At 39.7% G+C, this 19,400-nt stretch overlaps 2 protein-coding genes across 4 annotated transcripts in view; one reads left to right on the forward strand and one right to left on the reverse strand.

The window, feature by feature from the left end:
• The window catches only part of INVS (inversin), a 77,716-nt gene extending 66,916 nt beyond the window's left edge, over positions 1-10,800 (forward strand). Inside the window, exons 12-16 of the mRNA XM_057368352.1 lie at positions 1,025-1,326; positions 2,605-3,412; positions 7,344-7,576; positions 8,473-8,553; positions 10,592-10,800. Coding sequence (XP_057224335.1) covers positions 1,025-1,326; positions 2,605-3,412; positions 7,344-7,576; positions 8,473-8,553; positions 10,592-10,707 — 1,540 coding nt within the window. The 3' untranslated portion in view covers positions 10,708-10,800. The remainder of the gene's footprint in view (positions 1-1,024; positions 1,327-2,604; positions 3,413-7,343; positions 7,577-8,472; positions 8,554-10,591) is intronic.
• Positions 10,801-10,807: 7 nt separating this feature from the next.
• TEX10 (testis expressed 10) overlaps positions 10,808-19,400 on the reverse strand; it is a 56,016-nt gene continuing 47,423 nt past the window's right edge. For all 3 annotated transcript variants that reach the window (XM_057368343.1, XM_057368344.1, XM_057368342.1), the window contains exons 13-16: positions 16,331-16,411; positions 13,694-13,875; positions 12,645-12,855; positions 10,808-11,964 (exon numbers count right to left, since the gene is read on the reverse strand). In XM_057368343.1, coding sequence (XP_057224326.1) covers positions 11,851-11,964; positions 12,645-12,855; positions 13,694-13,875; positions 16,331-16,411 — 588 coding nt within the window. In that variant the 3' untranslated portion in view covers positions 10,808-11,850. The remainder of the gene's footprint in view (positions 11,965-12,644; positions 12,856-13,693; positions 13,876-16,330; positions 16,412-19,400) is intronic.

Below are 19,400 nucleotides of genomic sequence, written 5' to 3' on the forward strand. Positions count from 1 at the left end.
TCTGCAGACGGTGTTGGAGCACTGGAAGCAAGTTAAAATACCAGGCAGCTACATGATACGGCATTTACCGCCTGTCCGTTCCAACAGGAAAAGTGTCACCTCATCCAGCAACCAGRGCTTAATTTATAAAAACAAATTCAGTGGGAGGTAGGTATGTAGCATTTGCTGTGTGCTGTTGGGTTTATTCTGCTTGGGAGCAACAAGAATTTAAAAGATAAAGYGCAATGAAAACCCACTGTGTTTCAGAATTGGCTGCAAAATTTTATTCAAGGGATTCACCTTTCCTAAGTTTGTCCAAAATCCTCTTTTATGGCTATACTATTAAGAGATGTATGATGTATTTCACTTTTGGAATCCAAATGTCACCATTGTAATGGCATACTATGTGCACACAAATTTTTAATTCACATCTCATGTTTTCAGTATTTGTCATTTAGATGACATATAATGTTTATGTAAAATTTATCTGCCAATGACAAATACTTAGCAGCAAGTTTCTACCAGTAGCTAGTTCAAAGTTGGTTTATAATTGGTCTTTACTAACTATGACACGTTTAAGTACAAAAAAAAATTCTCAAAGAGAATGTATTTTGTTAAAGTTTTTGGCTTTTCAAATACAATACTACTTACATGAAAACATTGCTCATTACTAAKTAAAAACAGTTATTAGTGTCATGATTCTTTTTAAAATCCTAGTTTTAATTTTTGTAAGTTTATAAMACTTCCTAAATTYTGTTGTTTTCAATAAGTGAGTGTTKTAAGATCAGTTAAAACAACTGCAGRCTGAATGGGCAGCTGGCTGAMAAGGACTTAACCTTCATTARGCTGTGGCTGCAAGTCAGTTGTTGTTTTGGATCAAGCTAAGTCATTTCAGGGCAATGTGTGTCCTTTTCTCATGAAAAATATGTCAAGTCAAGGTTTTGTTGTGGCATTGTCAGATTTTTAGAGAGGAGTGTGTTCAAGTTGGATACACGGTCCCAAGATTTTATCTTTGAAATTCTTACGGTATGGACTCTACTTGCAGGAAACGTGAAGAGGAAAGYAAGAGGAAAGAAGCCAAGCTACAGAAGGGGGTGCAGAATGTGGAACAAACCAAGTTTCGGGTACAACAGAACCCCAAAAACAGGGAGAAGGCCACCAGTGTCCCTCAGGTACCCAGCAAAGCCGCTGACACGCAGAGCAAGAGGCTTCTGTCCCTCAACGCTTCACAGACCCAACCRGGGAGAAACAGCAGAGGCTCTCCTAAGGCTGCTCACGACAAAGGGACMCCAAAGGAGAGCTGCTTGTCAGCAGAGCCTCAGAGTGAAGGTCATAAGATCAGGCAAGGTTTGTGATATTTTTTAATTGTACTGATTATCTACTTTGTCTRCTTCTTGGGGTTATTTTATATATAGGATCCCTTTTGTCTTTGTCATTTCTTATTCTTTCATTACTTGAGCAATTTATACAGCAGGATAGAGTTAGATATAGATTCTTTTACTCTGTGTGAAGCAGTGGAAAACACCAGTGTAGTGTCTTAYGGTGTCTACAAAAATACCTAGAACATGTGAAAGGAGGTGGTTGGCAATTGTTCTATTAGTTGCACTCTTTGCAGAAAATAAGATTAAAGATATTTGACACATCTGTGGTATATGTGGTATATTCACACCTGAAGAATGTTAGCAGACAAACGGTAACTCTTGTTTTTGAATGAGATGAATCCTCTAGCTCAATCCAGTCAATGTTTGTTACAATGCTATGCCTTTTTTTAGGTATGCATTCTCTTTTTTTTATTGAAGTGATGCCAGAAACGTTGATGCAACAAGGATCGAATCATAGTGAGTTCTCATTAGGTGTTTTAATCAATCCTCTCATGACCAAAACTTTAATGGATTTCATTGGTCATTTTATTGGAATTAAATGTAAATTTAGACCCTTTGGGCTAAGAAAACTGCGATTTAGTTGGTGGCATTMCAAGTAGAGCATGGCTTCACCAGGTTTTGGATGATCCAGATGATTTTCTGGAATGCCAGTGTATGAGAGATCTCTTTCTTTTCTTTTTACCCTCCTACCAACCCTGTAACATTCTGTCTGCTACATTTCATCTTCTCTGCTCTATTCTGTCATTTTCCAGTAATTTCCAAGTAGAATGGAAGGTGATGGACAATGGGGGATTTTCAGTTGTGCTCTCCAGTGTCACCCTCACCAGAGTGTTCAGAAGCAGTGATCACACAGCAGCAAGGRAGAAATGGGAAGGACTTCATAGTTTCATCCAGGTTGTCAAGGGATGTACTGAGAAGCCAAGTGCTTTGRCTTTCCTGGGTCAGTGGGTTATCCTGTGCCAGGATACAGGATGGATAGAGCAGGAATTTTTTTTTTTAGGCATCTAACTCAAATTTAATATTAGAAAGAAAACCATTTGTAAAACATWAAGTGAATGAAGGAGTCTGGGACTCTACTGTGACAGGCAATCATGTCCTCTTCTGATTCTTCCTGCTTGCATTTTTTGTTCATTTAAGTGAATCTTAGTGTGCCTCAAAGGTAACTGAGCAAAAAAATCAGAGACATAAACTATGTTTTGCTGGTTCAGAGACTGAATGTTGTTTTCCATTCCTCTGTCTAAAGATTCATTGAGGAAACACACCAAAAGCAAGCCAAGTTGTGTCCATTTCCACTGTGGCAAAGCCAGCGAGGGAACAAAAGTTGAAGTGAAGCATCAGGTGGCAGCTGCTGCAGAACCTGACGGAGAAAAGCACAAGGAGCACGCTGTCAACACAACGGGTACCTGTGCTCGCAGGAGCAGGAGGCTTTCTGCTTCAGCCTGTAGGGCTGCCAGTGCTGGGGAAAAGCAAAAGGATCCGAGTCAGCCTCCCACTGGGAAGGGGGACCACGGTGAAGGGAGGGCTGTGTTCTTCTGCGATGTTGGCTGTACCGGTGCGACGGTGCAGAGCTCAAAGCCGGGTGAAGCTTCTTCCAAAGGCAAAAGGCACCAGCAGAARCCCAGAAATAAAGATGTAAATGGTAAGAGATGTTCACCAGCTGGTTCTAGTAGACCAGGAAGTGCCAAAACAGTATTTGTAAGCAGCAGAAATGACAGCCTGCACGCTGTAGAGCAAACTGACAAAGTGGGGAACAATGAAATAACAAAAAAGGCCTCCTCGTTATTGTCTGCTGAGGCAGAACCTGCCAGGACTGTGCCAAGAARCCCAGCAGCATGTTCTGCTTCTGATGACAGTTTGAACTTGGACAAAACAGGCATAATTGGATCCAGGAATGCAGATGATCCATTATGTTCTGTTTCATGGCAAAGTACAAATATTGAACTAATCCCTTTAGAGGTTCGAATGCAGATCATAGAAAAAGAAAGAAAAAGAAAAGAGCTGTTTCGGAAGAAGAAYTATGCTGCCACAGTCATACAGAGGACATGGAGAAGGTAAGATTGCTTTTTCAGAAAAGAGTGAGATGCAAGTAGATTAAATTAACCTGGGATTGTTAGCCATGTAATTTATTTCGTCCTTTTGCTTACAACATTGACAGTGCTAAATAAGGAAGTTTATAATTTTTCTCCACACCAGGGGAAAGGGGGTTCCAGTTGTCTAGAATTACTTYAGTAGGTTCATAAAAAATGCAAGGTAAGTGATGACTTTTAATAAYCAGAGGAATTGTTAWACTTSMRTTTCAAGTGCTGRTTTTTCTTTGGAGAGTGCAAATCAGGATTTGCCTAAGCCTGGAGTTCAGTGACACACTTGAAATTGTGCTCTGACCTGACTTTTAACCAGATAACCAAACCATAAGATGCTTGGAAGCTTTGAGTGTTCTTTGCCAAAACTTGAAGCTTGCTTGAATACCTTGATTAAGCAGGAACAACTGCTGTACAGAAGAAGCAAACAGGAGAGAGGGATGTGTCCCAGTGTTTGCTTTCCACAGCATTATCCTGCTTTAATGAATGTGTAAATTTCAACCTCAGAAATGCAGTCATTCTAAAAGTACATGTTCCTTAATATTTAATTTCTTATCAAAATGGGCAGGAAAAGTATGGCAGCTGTGGGGGAAACATGTAATATGCACATTATTCTTTTTTCTTGTTTTTATTTAAACTTTCTTCAATTTTATTGGATGCAGAAAACTATAAATTGATGATGTTTATTAATATTATTTCCAAGTGTCTTGCTAGTTTAAGTTTCTCTGAGGGACTCTTGAGCTGAAGGTGTCCCTGGCCATGGCAGRGAGGGTAGATGAGATGGTCTTCAAAACTCCCTTCCAATCCAAACCACTCCATGGTTCTGTGATCCTATGCCATGTTCCTTTTACCCACTCTGAATTGCAAAGCAAAGCAGCCACTTTTTCTCCTAAATGAGGGACAGGCACGTGCCATGGCTTTGAGGCGAAGCAGAATGATGCGTAGTGAGTGCTTGTGAAGATTTCCTSACAAGAGCTGGGATCCAAAGGCTTGAATTGAGCTGACTTTCCTGTGTGGAAATCTGCATTCCATTTACACTTTTGACTATCTGAAGATTTTTGACAGGCCTTTCTATACTGCTGAAACAGGGATGGTGTGCTATCTCTCCAAGAAGTGCATGCATTTACTAATATTTTGCATGTTGGAAATTGTGGGAATTAAAGATTGTTTAAATTACATTTGTTATTTAAATGATAAATAGTGAAAAATAAAGATATTTATTCTGTTTGCAAGGAGTTACGGAACACTAACAAAGATCATAAATTCTGCAAGCCTGCAGGAGATGTTAGTTTGGCAGTTCTTCCACAGTCCTGTGTTTGCTTTTGGTCCAGACTTGCACTGGTAAATAGCATGTACTTGTAGACAGCAATGAAAATATACACTGCTAATTCTTTGTAATTCTACATTAGAAACATTTAGGAGCACATGCTTGAATTCTGGAATCTCTCTAAATTAGAGCTAAATGCATTTGTCTCACTCTGCAAATTTTATAGTMCTGATTTACTCATTGAAGGTAAACACAACAGCAGAGTGGTTGGTACTGGTCTACTTAAGTATATTAAACTTGACATCCTCAGGAGAATGTTTCAATTCCCAAATCTGCAAACTTTATAAATGTACTCCTCARAAGTGTATTCTAAGGTGTGTGGCTTGCCAAAGGTTAATTGCTTCTCCTGCTCRCTGAGGCTTACAGATTCTGTGTCTGTGCTCTCTCGTGGGGGGCACTGGGGCCTGTGCCATGCTCCAGGGCCCACGGGGAGTTGACAGAAGCTGGAATAAGTTGGTTTCTGTCACTGTTGTTCTCCCACTGGAGTCAAGCTGTATCTTTTACTATATTATTGCTGCCTGCATACTTTGGCCAGCAGTAGTTTTTAAGGTTAGAGCTCCTGTGACAATGGGTGAGAACACCACTCACCAGCTTTGTCCTTCTACACAGATATTCCACATTTCTTTTATGTGCAGGACTTTGTTGACTAAGCATAGGGTATTTTAAGGCATTATGTCAGATTCACATTGTATCAAACTTGGTCCCATTCTCCTTTTATCTCACTAGGATCAGAATGATCTTTTGACAGAGAGCTGAATTAAAATAATGTGCACTTGCCCTACCAGTAGGTAACTGCCTACAYCTTCTCAGTGTCAGAACCTCACAGTTGTTTCCTCGTTGCTAAAAACTACCAGAAGTTCTCTACAAACATGAAATCACAGCTGGGTGCAAAGGTGGAGTGACTGTGAATGGGTCATTTCATGTATCAGCAAAGGCATCTGGCAGTAATTACTGAATTCCAAGAGAGTAGCTTAGTATTCTTTTCTGCTGGAGTATAAAACAGTTCCCCAATTGTTTTTTCTGCAGTGGTATTCACTTAACCCATCCCTAGCTCAAGTTATGTTAGCAAGTCACTGTAACTGTGCTCCTTCTTCACTTTCCTTTCCCCTCTTGCCCCATTGAAAAGTTAAAAGTGACAAAAGTGACATGGTACTTAAGAAAACAGGATCATTTTTTTTTTCTGCTGTGTCTTAATAATACTCCTGTTCTCAATTCATGCCATTCTTCGCAAYGTGCAAGCCCTGGTAAGATGCAGTYGCTGCCTGCATTTGTTATATAYTTTAATGAGCTGCATAACAGTACATGCCTGAATTCTGAAGCTTCACTAAATTAGGATTAAATACATTTGTCTCACCCAGCAAATTTCAGAGGTAATTTACTAAGCTTATTGGAAGTTTAAAATTATTTGGTCTGTAGCAGAGCATATCATCCCCCTTTGGCATTCCATTGTGCTTTTATGTACTCATTTTTTGTATATGGCTGCTGCCTTGTCTGAATTATATAGTTCATTGGCTTAGAATATACATTTAAACAATGTATCTGGCTGTATCTTCTTTTGTTTTAATTTAGAACTTGTTGCAGAGGGAGAAACGGAACAAAATCCCCCCTTTCTCTCTCCTTCCTCATTTACTTTACTGGGGCATCCAGTAGAAGTCTTTTTTGAATGCCAGAGGGGATGATGATCAATGTGTTTTGGCCTGTTACCAAACAGTTATAATTAATATTTCACAAGTGTTACTTAATGCTCATTTGTGACAGGTTTATACTGGGTGGACTCAGAGTTAATTGCTAAGGCAGTTAATTGACTTKTGAGTGTGAAACGCCAATATCCGATTGAATACTTATGTCCCATTCAAGGGGAAAAAAAATCCCCAAACAACTCCTTGCTGCCGGTGCCATTTGCCACCGGAGTGTGAAGAAGGACAGATAATCTGCTGCTGCCACTCRGCAGAGAGCTGTGACTGTGAGTAAGATCAAAGCAGCTGGGGCAAGGTTGGGTCAGAAGACAGGGAGCCTTTGAAGGGAAGGGAAAAAACACAGATTGCTGAAAACAAGGTGAGGGGAGCATCTTCAGAGGAGGGGTGGAGAGCAGCTCAGTTTTCTGCAGAGGAAATGTGCAGTTGAAYCCACAGGAGGTAGATTTGGGTTGTCTCTTGCACTGRTTTACTGAGGACACGAAGTGGTAARGCACACGAGAAAGTYKRGTGTTATTAAGCTGTGAAAATAGTGAAAATTGTGACAGTATTGGTTGTACTTTTACCATAAATATTTRTAGTTTTGTCTTCTTATTATTTTTTATTTATAAAGCAGCTGATAGGCTGATGCTGAAGCACTGGAACTTTTGATACCTGTAATGCCAGATCTTTACTGTGTGAAATAATGGATGCATCCAAAATCGAACCCAACTCCTACTTTTTCTTCTGAACAAACATTTCTSGTCCAAGTGACTTAGCACATCAGTGGGAGTTCTGTTTTCCCAGTTACTCATGTAATCCACCATGTGAACTGATGCGTGGAAAGCACGGAAGTTAAAACAGGTCACCTAAAACAAGTGCTCTTCTCTTTTCTGCTCTCTAGTTACCAGCTAAGACAGGAGTTGTTTCAGCTCCTTGGTGCTAAGCCGCAGTGCAAGGAAGATGAAGACAAATGGAGACAAGAGACAGCTGCCTTCTTCATTCAGGTTGCTTGGAAGAAACAGCTGAACCATAGCCCTYTGAAATCAGTTCCTTCATGTAAAAATCTGAAATCCGTAAACAAAACCAGCTCAGCCATAAAAACCAGCAAGCAGTCCATCCTAAAGCAGATATACGGTAATTTTCTCTTCACTGTAATTTATTTTGAATAATTATGCTTTTATTTTTATAACAGTGTATTTGCCTATACACTTCTTCCCCAGTTGTTAAGAATTTCAACTATTTATAAAAATTAATCTGAGTCTCAGGTGTTCTGGACAATTGTATCTCTGTTTCAGGTAAAAAAAAACAAACCAAACAACTCTGTGATTTAAAATGGCTGCTGCTAAAGCTGTTTGAATCACCACATAACATTGTTTCAACACAGGTCTTGAGCAGTCAAATAATTCTGTGGCCAGAGCTGCTCACATGTATCAATGTGGAAAGAGAACAGAGCCGTTCAGCTGGGGATAGCTGTATCCACGCAGAGTGACTATCTGGATCATGATTTGTTTTTTAAAAACATTGTTTTAAGYTTYGTTTGGTTTTRTATTGTTTTAAACACATTTTCATTTGAAGAATATGTTCAATGTTGATAATTTTCCTGTATGAAGATAAGCGGTCTTTATGGAAAGAACAAGATTGTGTTTTATACTAAGTGCAGCTTTGCACTGTACCTGAATGTGCCCGTGCAAAGGAATGCATGTCAAGAAAAGGTAGGGGGAAAGCACTGCTGCTAAACCTCAAGCTCCTATCATGGCTCCTTAGCTTAGAGAGCCAAAAAGGGTAAAACAAATAAAGCTAATAAATTTTTTTTTTTTTAATAGCAACTGCAAGATGTATTTTAAYTTCAGTTAATTTCAGTTGTGGTTGTCACAATTTCCTGTCAGACAGAATGTCTCATGAGTTTCCCCATCATAAATGAGAGTAATTTTTTGGATTAATAATGCTGTAGCTTACTGGAATGGTTTGTAGCTATGCATGACCCCATGTTTATGTGATAAACACAGAGCTGTTCACGTTGTTTGTTAAAGGGCGTTCTCAGGAAGGCAAAGTGTGTCAGTCAACAAGACCTCCTTCCAAGCTGAAACTTTCTGATGTGCAGCTGGTCTCAGGTAGGACATGTGCATTTTAACAATACTTTGATGTTCATATACATGAGATTGGATTCTTCTCAGATAAGAAAATAATCTGCTCAAGGASWGGGCACTTATCAAAATGTATAACTAACYACTGCCAAACTGTTTTGATTGCACACTCACTCACCACTTTTGTGTTTAATTGAGCACTGAACTTCTATCCTTATGCTGAATCATTTAGATGAAAAGCTTCTTTACTAAATGTCATTTTTCAGACTTTTTAAAGTGTATTATGCACTTGGGGTTGGGAGCTGTGGTAATGTTGGTGCTTCACCACGTGAAGGTTTAATCCCCCCTGGGCATTTGTTGTTCCTGGCTCTGCTACATCTTGGTCAGAGACAGGCCACAGCTAGAGGGGAACACAGCTACTGCTTCAGGGAAACAGGAGTTCGGGTAATTTGCAAAGGGAAGTAAAATACATTTTCCAAGTGGTTTAACACAACTCTGAAATCAGAAGGAAATCTGACAGCAGACCTATACTCGAGTTTGTYAGAACTCCAGGCGTGTTTCTGCTTCACTAAGAGACAGAGGCCTTTTTCTTTCACTGAGAACTGTTTTAATTAAGAAGCATGACCAGACAGGTGTTTGATTGCCACCTCTTCATGCAGATATGAATCTAAATTTTAAAAGAGCTTTTAGCTCTTTTCGTTTAACTTTTCAGGACAACAGATCTCCCTGTCTTCTGAAATAAAAAGGCTTTCTCTTGAGGCTGGAGTGGCCTTTGCTTTCATAACTTGGTGACGAATAGGTTAGTGATAGGAACTCTGCCCAGTTCCTTTAGAACACTACCTACTTTTATTCACCTAATAGGAGCTCAGGGAACTTTAGCCCTTACTTAAAAGACAATAACATGTTTTTCATCTGCCTGCCTTTGTGCATGACAACATTACGTTTGTTGGAAAAGTTCAGAGCTGTCAGTGGCTAATGCCAGATACTCYGTTTCTGACGTAGGTGCCTGGAGTAGGTCAGAATGGACTGTTCAGTTTGATTCTTCCCTTGCACAAGGTACATCTGGGAAGGTGAAGGCTGACTGTCAGCCCGAGTTTTAATGTTCATAGAGCTCGTGGAAGAAGCGTGTGGTGACAAATCTGTAACAGGGACTGACACCCAACTCAGTCAAACACTTTGGAAGGGGGGATATGCAGAAGGTATTCAAAGGAAATGTTCAGTGAGGCAGGCAGTGGGTGATGGTAGAAAAAGAGCATGCAATGGGATATACAGATATGGGGTAGGTGCTTTGGAATGTTCTAGCAAATAGGGCCTTAAAGATTGTTACCATTAAAACATTTCAGAACCTGACATTTGTTCCTTTTCTAGCTTGTTTTTTAATTGATACCTTTTGTCAATTCAGCAAATGGCCCTTTAAGAGGTGCTCTGCAGCAGAACCAGCCAGCCTGGTTCTTTGTTTCACTGTGGACATTAAAGTGTGTTCAGAGTTGTTGCAAAGGAGTGGGTTTTGCAATGCTTGGCATTAGAAAGAGGTCCTTAAGATGTGCTGAGCTCATACCCCCAGTGAAACATTTGGATTTGCACTTGGGATAACCCTGGCTGGAATGGGATAAAGCACTGAAATGTTTGCAGCTAATCTTTACAAAACTGGGTAAGGAAAACACACATATTATTTGTAGCACATTACAGGAAATAAAAAAAAATTGCATAAGCCCAAACATTCGGCCAGATTCAAAACAGAGTGGTCAGCTGACATCATTCTTGCTTTCTAACAACTCAGAGCACGCACTCTTTCCCCAGCTTCCTAGAAAGGGCCCAAAACCTACCTCATGTTGCTAAATATTGCTCAACAAAATCTCTTGCTGCTCTTCAGGAAATTCAGCCAAGAGTGCTGTGTTAGTCTGGAACCCTTCATTCATTGATGGGGGTAAATCTCGATTTAAGTTGCACCATGAGAAGCTGCTGAAGTCCCCCACACTGCAGCTATGAAATCTAGAACACAGTGTAAATGAAACTTCACCCACTGGAGTTACTCTAGTAACAAAACTATTTTGTTCTTTTACAGTAAAYAACCTACAGTGTGTTAATTTGCTGGAGAACATGGGAAAATCAAGGCARTTTTCATACAACATGAGACCAACCACTGCTGCAAAACCAAAAAATACAAGACCTAAGCATTAAGCTGAACAATGGTTGGAATTTCAAATCCTTTCCAGTACAACTGTTATCTTTGATAATGTATAAGCCATCTATGACAWACTAAACTTGAACACATTTTCAGTTTTGTATTATCCCAGCATTACATGCCAAGAAGACTTCTAAGGAGCTGGGCTCATTTTGTGTACAAATTGGTCTTTAAATGCAACTGTTATTTCTGTACCAATACAGGATGAAATCTGAACTGCATTTGRAAACAGAAAATGAAGCACTAAGCCCACTATTGCAATAACATTGTAGGAGCTATCAAAGCTTTCTTTTGTCAAAGGTAGGAATTTTAAATGTATTCATCAAACACAGTTTCAAAGAGGGAAATTGTACTAAAGATGGTACAGTTCTGAGAGACCAATGTTCGATTTTACCTCAAATTCATTAAATGAATTTTGAAATCCAAGTAGGAATGAAAGAACAGCCTTCATGCTACACTTCTCTACTAAAGAAACAATTGTTCCTTAGCTGACTATGGAGTTGGAAGGATATGTAGACACATTAAGAAAAAACACTCACTAAAGAAAATGCTTTCACAACCTATGGAAACTATTACAGCAGTGTTTTCTACCCTTTGAAAATATCACCAGTTTTTTTAATAACTATTTTTCTAAGTGCGTGAAATAGAGAAGCAAAAAGAGACCGGTCCTACTCTAGAAAAAAAAATAGGTTTTTTTAATAGCTTTGGAGCTGCCACAGTGTACAGTACTTACCTTGCACAAAGTATTTAAAAACATGAACTCAGCAAAAATAAAAAGATGTTACTCTAGTTTTAAAGTATATTGTTTTCGATTTTTTTTTTACTTGATAATACACAATTTTATTTTTTAAAATAATGTGATGCTTCAAAATAATAAAGGAGCAGAGTTCAATGTAAGTCTGTTCCTCTGCAAGCTCGTCAGCATCAAGGACTGGATTTTCTTTAACACTGTGGCCACATTTTACTACAGCACCTTCCAGAAACACCTGCTTGCTCAAAAAAAGGCAGTAGAGGTATTGCAGTTCTCTGTAAAATTTTTATTGTTTCACTTACAAAAAAATTGACAAGCTTTGTTCCAACATCTTCCATTCAAAACTAAATAGAAGTAAATGCTTTACAATAAATGCAGTTCGACCTCTTTAATATACTGTGTTTATAGGGCCAGGTGTCTGGGGATGAGAGGCAAGGTAGATGTTGAAACAGTAATGGAGGTCTGTGAGCCACTGCTCCTGAACTTCACCGCTCTTCAGTGTCTAGGAAGAAAGAAAAAAAGGGGTAAAACTCAATTTCCCCAGCAGCACTTGCAATACTTGGCACTGTTTTCACAGTTAATCAGGGGTGCACAGTTAAAGGTACAAGACAGCCTTGTTCCCCTGCACATAGTGACATTGTTCCTCTCATTTAAACATTTCAACAAGGTGTGTCTGCTAAAGCCCAAATAACAAAGTGTTACAACTGGGTACACCAAGTCATTACATTTCCAAGTTTGTGAATTACACCAGATGTGCTTTCCTTACTCTTAATTAGAGTGGCTCACTTACTTTCCAATTCTGCAATTTATAGGCAATTAAAATGCAAATGAGCATGGTTCTACCAGTGCAGGAGAGCTTCCTAACCCAGTCTAAGGAGAACTGCTACCAACAGACCAGCCCAGCTCCTGGCCCAGGAATTCCCTCTTAGGATTTGTAGGTGGCTCAAAAAACCCAACAACAACCACAACCCACCCACGGTGGAACACCCCAAGAATTGGTTGTGGCATTTTTGACACTAAAGGGAAACAACTCCCTCCTAACCTGCAGGTTAGAGAACCTCACCATAATGCCTTACATTTGCATTCACCACTGTTTTGCTAAACAGCTCTTGAACGTTTGCAGTAATTTTTAAAAATAAACATGGCATACGTGTAGCCTCTGGGAAACAAGAAGTTCCATACCATGATGTCCTTGATGATCTGTTGCACCAGAAACTCATTTGTGATCATATGGCTCCTGAGCTGCCCGTGCTGCATTAGTAAGCGAAGCAACTGAGCAACGACGGGCAGCTCTTCCTGACAGATCCTGCTCACTTGCAGGCTTTGCAGCATCAGCCTCAGTAATCGTGGCAGGAGTGCTAATGCAGAAATACATGATCCCCACAGCATATCCCTGAGAGGAAGACAGAATAAAAATTGAGTGACTGAGGACAAATATTTCAAGGCTGCTTCTGTGAACTGGCCACATGGCTGTACAAGGAAACCTGCTTCTATGGATTCAATTATACCAGCTGCATTCACCATAATTAGTGACAAAGCAAAAAAATTGTACCAGGAAATGCCTAACTTGAAAATATTCCAAAATTGTGTACAGCAGTGGAAAAAAAATTAAGGTCCTGCCCTGGAAGCTACAAATGTTTGCTTAACCTCCTATACAGTGCAATTTCTSCTTGATGCAGCTAGGAAGAGGTTTTTGTTTCAGTCATTTTTCAAGTACACYTGAATCTTTGTTTAGGATTCATAAGAAACTAAATAATGGACTTAGCTCTTTGTGATATGCAAGGCATTAAATACATTAAGAGAAGGAGGACTTGGGCTTTAAATAAATTTTAAGAAAGGTTTTAACAACTTTTCTGTATATGGAAAAGTTTGAGCTATTTAAAGACATTTCTTCATTTCAGGTGAACTTATTTGAATCTGTTATCKGTAGCTTTTGGGGTTTTAAAATCAAATGGATTTGCAGTCTAGGTAATGATGCCTGAGAAGCTTTATTAAAAATGAGATATCAGATCAATTATGAGAACCTACTCATAAAGTCAAATCCTCCTTCAGTTACTGTTTCAAGTAATTCCTGGTAACTTTGTAGGTGTTCTTAAATCTAAGTACTGACTGGAAGGAAGCAAAAGAGAGATAGTAAAATAAATCTTTGTGTGTGGAGGGTATTCGTTCATTTCACATCTCTAAATGTGGCWGCAAAGACAGAGACAAGACAGTAAGAAGAGCAACTTTACCTTTTCTGTAGATGTTCTGCATCCTCTCTGTCTATGGTTAGCAGGAAGTACAGAAGACTGTAACAACAAGAGGCCAAGAACCTGTGCAGGTTTTCACTTATGATGCAGGCTTGATCCAAGAGCTTATTTATGGCACATAGAACAGATCCAGCTGTGCTATCAGGTATGACAACCAATCCAACCTGTATTAAAACGAGACAAAAAAACCAACCCAAGTTCATCACTTTATACAAAAAAAGTTTTGCTGGGATACAAGCAAATCTAGAGCTTTCCTGTGGTGACAGGTATTACTTTGTTTCTGTTCAAACTACAGAACACTGCATGTTTTTCAAATCCCTCCTTTCCCAATAAATTGCCACCCATACCAACAGAAGGTTAAATTGACATCTTYATTCCATCCCTTCTAAAAAAACACATCTCAAACACATTTGAAAAACACTGCACTGCTTTGAATGATAGTGCAGACACAAACAATCTGCTGGGACAGAACAGGTCTTTCCTTTTAAGCATATATCATGGGACTGGGAAGGTCTTCTGAGTCTTGAAATGGCAGTGAGCAGTCACTSAGGTAGAAGGAAACTCTGATTTATGATACAGAAAGGAAAGCTTCTACTAGATTGCCACCAGGGTGAATCTCCTCTGAAGCCCAACAGGAGCTTTATGAGCCGAGGTAAATCAAAGCTAATGAAATATATGGTGAGCCCAAAGTGGGGTGATGCTCTGCTCTTGTTAAAGAGAGAACATCATCTTGAGTAAGGATTTTATAGGCTTGATAAATAATTTARAATAAATTCTTTCTTGTGTAGAGGCAGTGAATTAGAAAGCTTAATTTTTTTGAATTAGAAAATTAGAATTTTGAAGTGCTATGGAGTAAGAACCCTAGACTTTTGTCCTGTAAAGCCATAAAAAAATCATGCACTGCTAGTGTGGCACCATTTACCTTTAAAAACCTGTTTAAGGAGTTTGAGAGTAGTCTAATTTGCTCACCTGTAAGTACACTGTTTTAAGCTGATAGAGGCAGTTACTTCACTTAACAAGGTCAGCTGTTTCTTTTACAAATGTTTAGAAAAAAGATCAATAAAGTACAAGCTACAGAAATGTGAAATGTATTTCATTCATATCATTACTTGTGAGAGGTAAGAGATACAGAACAACTACAGGYTGAAACTTTTAAATCCTTCCAGCTTAAGACTCTGGGTGTACTTCAAGGCCATGAGCACAGATCTTTGTCCCAGGCTGACCCTGTGCCAGTGAGATGCAGAGGCAGGAGGAGGAAGAGGATGATGATGGATGGTCCTGCCTGACAGGTGGGACTGCAGCTGTCACCACGACCCTGCTGAGCACTACAGGACACTGAGGCACCAAACAATAAAAACGAATAATGATCTTCCTGATCAAYAAATAAGAAATAATGGCAGAGGATCTAGATGCATATAAAGAACCACCCTGAAGACCAACTGAGCCAACACTAGTGATGGCACGTGCTGGTCAGCCAGTCTGAAAGACAACAGCAACAGAGATGTTTCAATTTATACAAATCCAGCAGATGAGGCTGCTCAACTAAGTTCCCATATAGAATGTTGCCTCCATGTGCCTTTGCTCCCTGTGAGGTGTCAGCAGCCAGTTGGAAACCTTGGGCAGCAGCCTTGCCAACCATAAAAACCCACTTAACCATTTGCTTTCAAAGGGACAGGGYAGTAGAACATATAAGCCTTTTTAAAACTTGATTTAGGCCAACACCCATCACCAAAACTCCGGATTATGGTTACAGGTAAAATAACCCCAGTGGAAGCTTTGGTCTAGTAACTTCTCAGTATGGCTCCAAACACAGAAYTGAAGACACTTGTTAGATCACAGAACCACCCTGACAGGAGGGCAGAGGCAGAGCCTGTGGTCCTCCCTCTCATCAGGCATCATCACATGGAACTGCAAATTCTGTCCCTGACCATTGTGTTACCCAGCTCTGRCTCTGCCATCCCCATCCTCAGCTCAGTCATGTTCAGGATTAGAAGACAGGCTGTAAAACTCCCAGAATGGGTCAGATTGGAAGGGACCACAGGGGGTCATCTGGTCCACCCCTTCTCAAGCAGGGTCAACCCAGAGTATGTGGCACAGAATTCTACCCAGACAAGGTAGAAGCCTCTGCAGCCTCTCTGAGTACTCTGTTCCAGGGCAGTTACTCACACAGCAAAGAAGTTCTCCTCATGTACATGTGGAGCTTCCTGTGCTCAGCTTCCTGTGCTCAGCTTCTCCCTCTTGTCCTATTGCTTGGCACCACAAAGAACCTGGCTCCATCTTCTTGCCATATTTTAGATACTCATACATTAATGAGATAAAAACCCTGATCTAAAGCTGCTGGTTGCTCTTTCAAAAAACAAACCAAACTAAGAAGTGTTTATTTTATAGCTGAGCTGCCTTCAAGACAAGCTGAAGTATTCACTTCAGCTGAGTAAAATTACTTATGTAAGTTTAGATACCAACCAATTATGTATTTTTTAAACTGACCCAAATCTTCTTTAAAGCTTTTACAAATGCTGAAATTGTATGTGAAATACATAGGATAAGACRATTTGGGATGAGTATATTAGCAAATTTATCACAAGGAAGCTTTAATACAGAAGACAAAATGGTACTTACCAAATATTTACAGATGCCAGTCTGGAGAATGTCAAAACACTGACTTTGTGAAGGTATGGTAGACAAGCTGTGACAGATCACCTGTTTTAATAAAACAAAGTTGTATTTAAGCATTCTAAATGCAACCAGCAATCACTCACTGTGCAATCATACTTTGTTGACAGACCTAARTCCAATGTACCTACAGGGACATGAGGCAGGTTTGTCTCAAAGTAGTGATTCTTTACAGTGTATAAGAGTARCATTGCCAATATAGATTGTTCAGTGCTTGAAGAGACGATGGTCTATACCATTAATTTTTTTGGGAAAGGATTTCTGCATTTTATCTGTGTGATAGAAAGTAAAAAATACTCTATCAAGCTAGAGTGCCACACCAAGCCTCCAAATGCCTTTCCTCGGAGCTGAGGAATTTCAGAAAACAACTTCTCACGTAACTTTATCAAGCATGAAAAGAGGGATCACAGTGAAACAGGAAAAAAAWGAAGAAGAATGTAGCAAAGATCCATTTCCTACTTACTTTCTTGTACAGTGCCAGAAGTGTCATGTTCAGATACAATACAAAATGTAATACTACAGAAGGAAATCTTGTTTTATAAACTGCATAAAACTTTCTGTTCCTTGTATAATCAGGGACTACCATRAAATGCTGTATGTTTCCTGGCTAGGATAAAGAAATCAGAGTTCCAACAGAACTGCTAGTTAGCTGTACTGCAATMCTCAGTAAATGGCTTTCTCTGTTCCTCTTTTCCTTCCCTTCTATTCCAATAATTTCCAGACTAGTTGAGAGCCTGGATGCTCTCTCTGTTCCCATTCACTGTTTATCTCACCAGTGTTAACTAAAGCCTCCAGAGAAGCCAACATGCACAGCACGAGTGCATTACCAGACCATTAACAATTGTGATGTCATGCTAAGGACAAGGAAGATGGAAGTACCAATACATGAGAAATGCAATCTTCTCTTTGTGCTTACGGGAATCAGAAGATTGCAGGATGAGATGTTTGAAGGATGGAAGAATCTAAGCCCATGAGTTTTACAAATATCTGGACTAAGCAAAATGCATTCTTCTAAGATCCCTCATGATTCAAGATCTAAAGAGAACTTTCACAGGAGGATCTGACCTGAGGGACTGAATTCTGTGATAGTGTTTTGGTTCTGATACTTTAGTTGAATCAGGCAGGTCAAGACACCAAAACAAGACATAATGAGCAAACAGAACATGSCAACCATGATGTATCAAAAATAATAGGCCACAACCATTTGCAGCTGGAGGAAGAGAAAGGTTAGGTAAAGAGCCATTAGCTCAAGGTCCTGTGGTATGAAAACTCAACCCTAACTAGTGTTAGTTAACCAGAAATGGCCAAGCAGCACTATTTGTGGTGATACAGAAGTGTASTCAGCTTTTTCCAAAATTACATGCCACACGTGCTTTCAGCCCTGCTTTAAGATGGCYAAATTCAGGAGATCCTTAGCACATCTGCCTGGTGGAACATAACATTTTGGGCTGTCAGGGCATTGATCATGTTGATCAGTATCACAGGTGTAGTGCAAGTATTTCATTTGTCTAATAGGACTATTTAAAAGACAATTTCAYAGATACTCTTGCACTGAATACTCTYACTATACATTTACTYTATAATTAAATAATACTATTACAACTGAGTGCACCATTCTATATATAGTAGGGSTTTTGTACACTGCAATTTGAAAGTAGTAAAATATTACATACGCTGGAATATTCCCAAGAAATCCACCCAAAACGTCTGTATTATTAGCAGTGTCAAGGAATAAAGTCAAGCTGCATCAGAGATTATTACTGGGGACTGTCATGTCAAGGACAAATGGTGACACCAATCTGACCTGGCATTTTGATGAGCAGCACTTACACAAAAGGTAAAGCTGCACTGATGAAATCTGTCGGATGACARCTCCAAGCTGAGAAACCCTGCCAAGGCAGGAGGACTGGACTAACCTATGGAAAAGATCGCACAGGTTTGATGAGTAACAGCTACAGAAAAAATTCAGTGAAAATAAAGTGGTGGGTCATGTGCTTGGAGACTGATAAAAACTTCTGCATGGAGCTATGAGTTTTACCAGTTGGAAACGAAAAGGAAATTCTGGGACTAACAGCTGACCACAAGGTAGTTGTGATGCAACTACAAGCAGGGCAAATGTTTCTTCAGGATGTAAAGATAAAGATAATCTGAAGTGATCAGACAGAGTAAGGATTATCTGTTCAATACTACTGTGTAAGATCTTAGACCATTTCTGACATACTGTGTAAAGTAGGAGTCACTCATTTCCAATTTTCCATGACAAATTCAGACTGAACAGACAGAAAAATTGCACAGAGAGATCTTGTCTTACAGGTGTCAGTGCAAAGAACCTAACCTGCCTGGGCTGGCAGAATGACACCCAAGAAGGGATGTAATTGTCACTTACAAAGTCATGAAAAATGCTGCAGGAAAACAAATGTAATCAAACAGTAACTAAACATAATGGTCATGGCTGGCTGGGCATGCAGATGAGGTGGAAATTGAGAAGGATGATTATGAAAGGGGAAAATGCAAGAAATTTGTTGCTCATAAAACAGAGCTTAGACAGGTTACAAAAGGGTTTGCCAATGCTTGTGAGTACATCACACCAGACACAGTCTGCCAGGGGGATCCCTTTTGATTCAGTACAGACCCACAAGAGGTCAACAAACTAAAGACCTTGAAGGTAGATCCACCAGGCCCACCTGGCAAGCTATGATTTTATTATTAGTATTTCACCCTTAGGACTATGTCCCYAGAGCAAACCCACCAGTCCACTGAGGCTCTCCCCAAGCTGAAAGAGCATTTCACTACAGGTACAATAAACCAACACTCCAGATTCTTCCCAAACTGGCAAGGAAAACAGGCATCATACCACTGGACAGCAGCATAACTCCTTAGAAAGGTTGTGATAAAGTGCAAATTGTTTTTTCAACCTTTTAAATATTTCTGACCCTCAAAACAGCACCACCGTTCCCCACATCAGTTCTGTTGTTTTCCTGCAATTAAGTGGGAGAGGCAATTCTTTTCAATTCCA

This window comes from Malurus melanocephalus, unplaced genomic scaffold, assembly GCF_030028575.1.
Source record: "Malurus melanocephalus ecotype Western Australia unplaced genomic scaffold, MMel_1.1 scaffold_90, whole genome shotgun sequence".
NCBI classification, from domain to species: Eukaryota; Metazoa; Chordata; class Aves; order Passeriformes; family Maluridae; genus Malurus; species Malurus melanocephalus.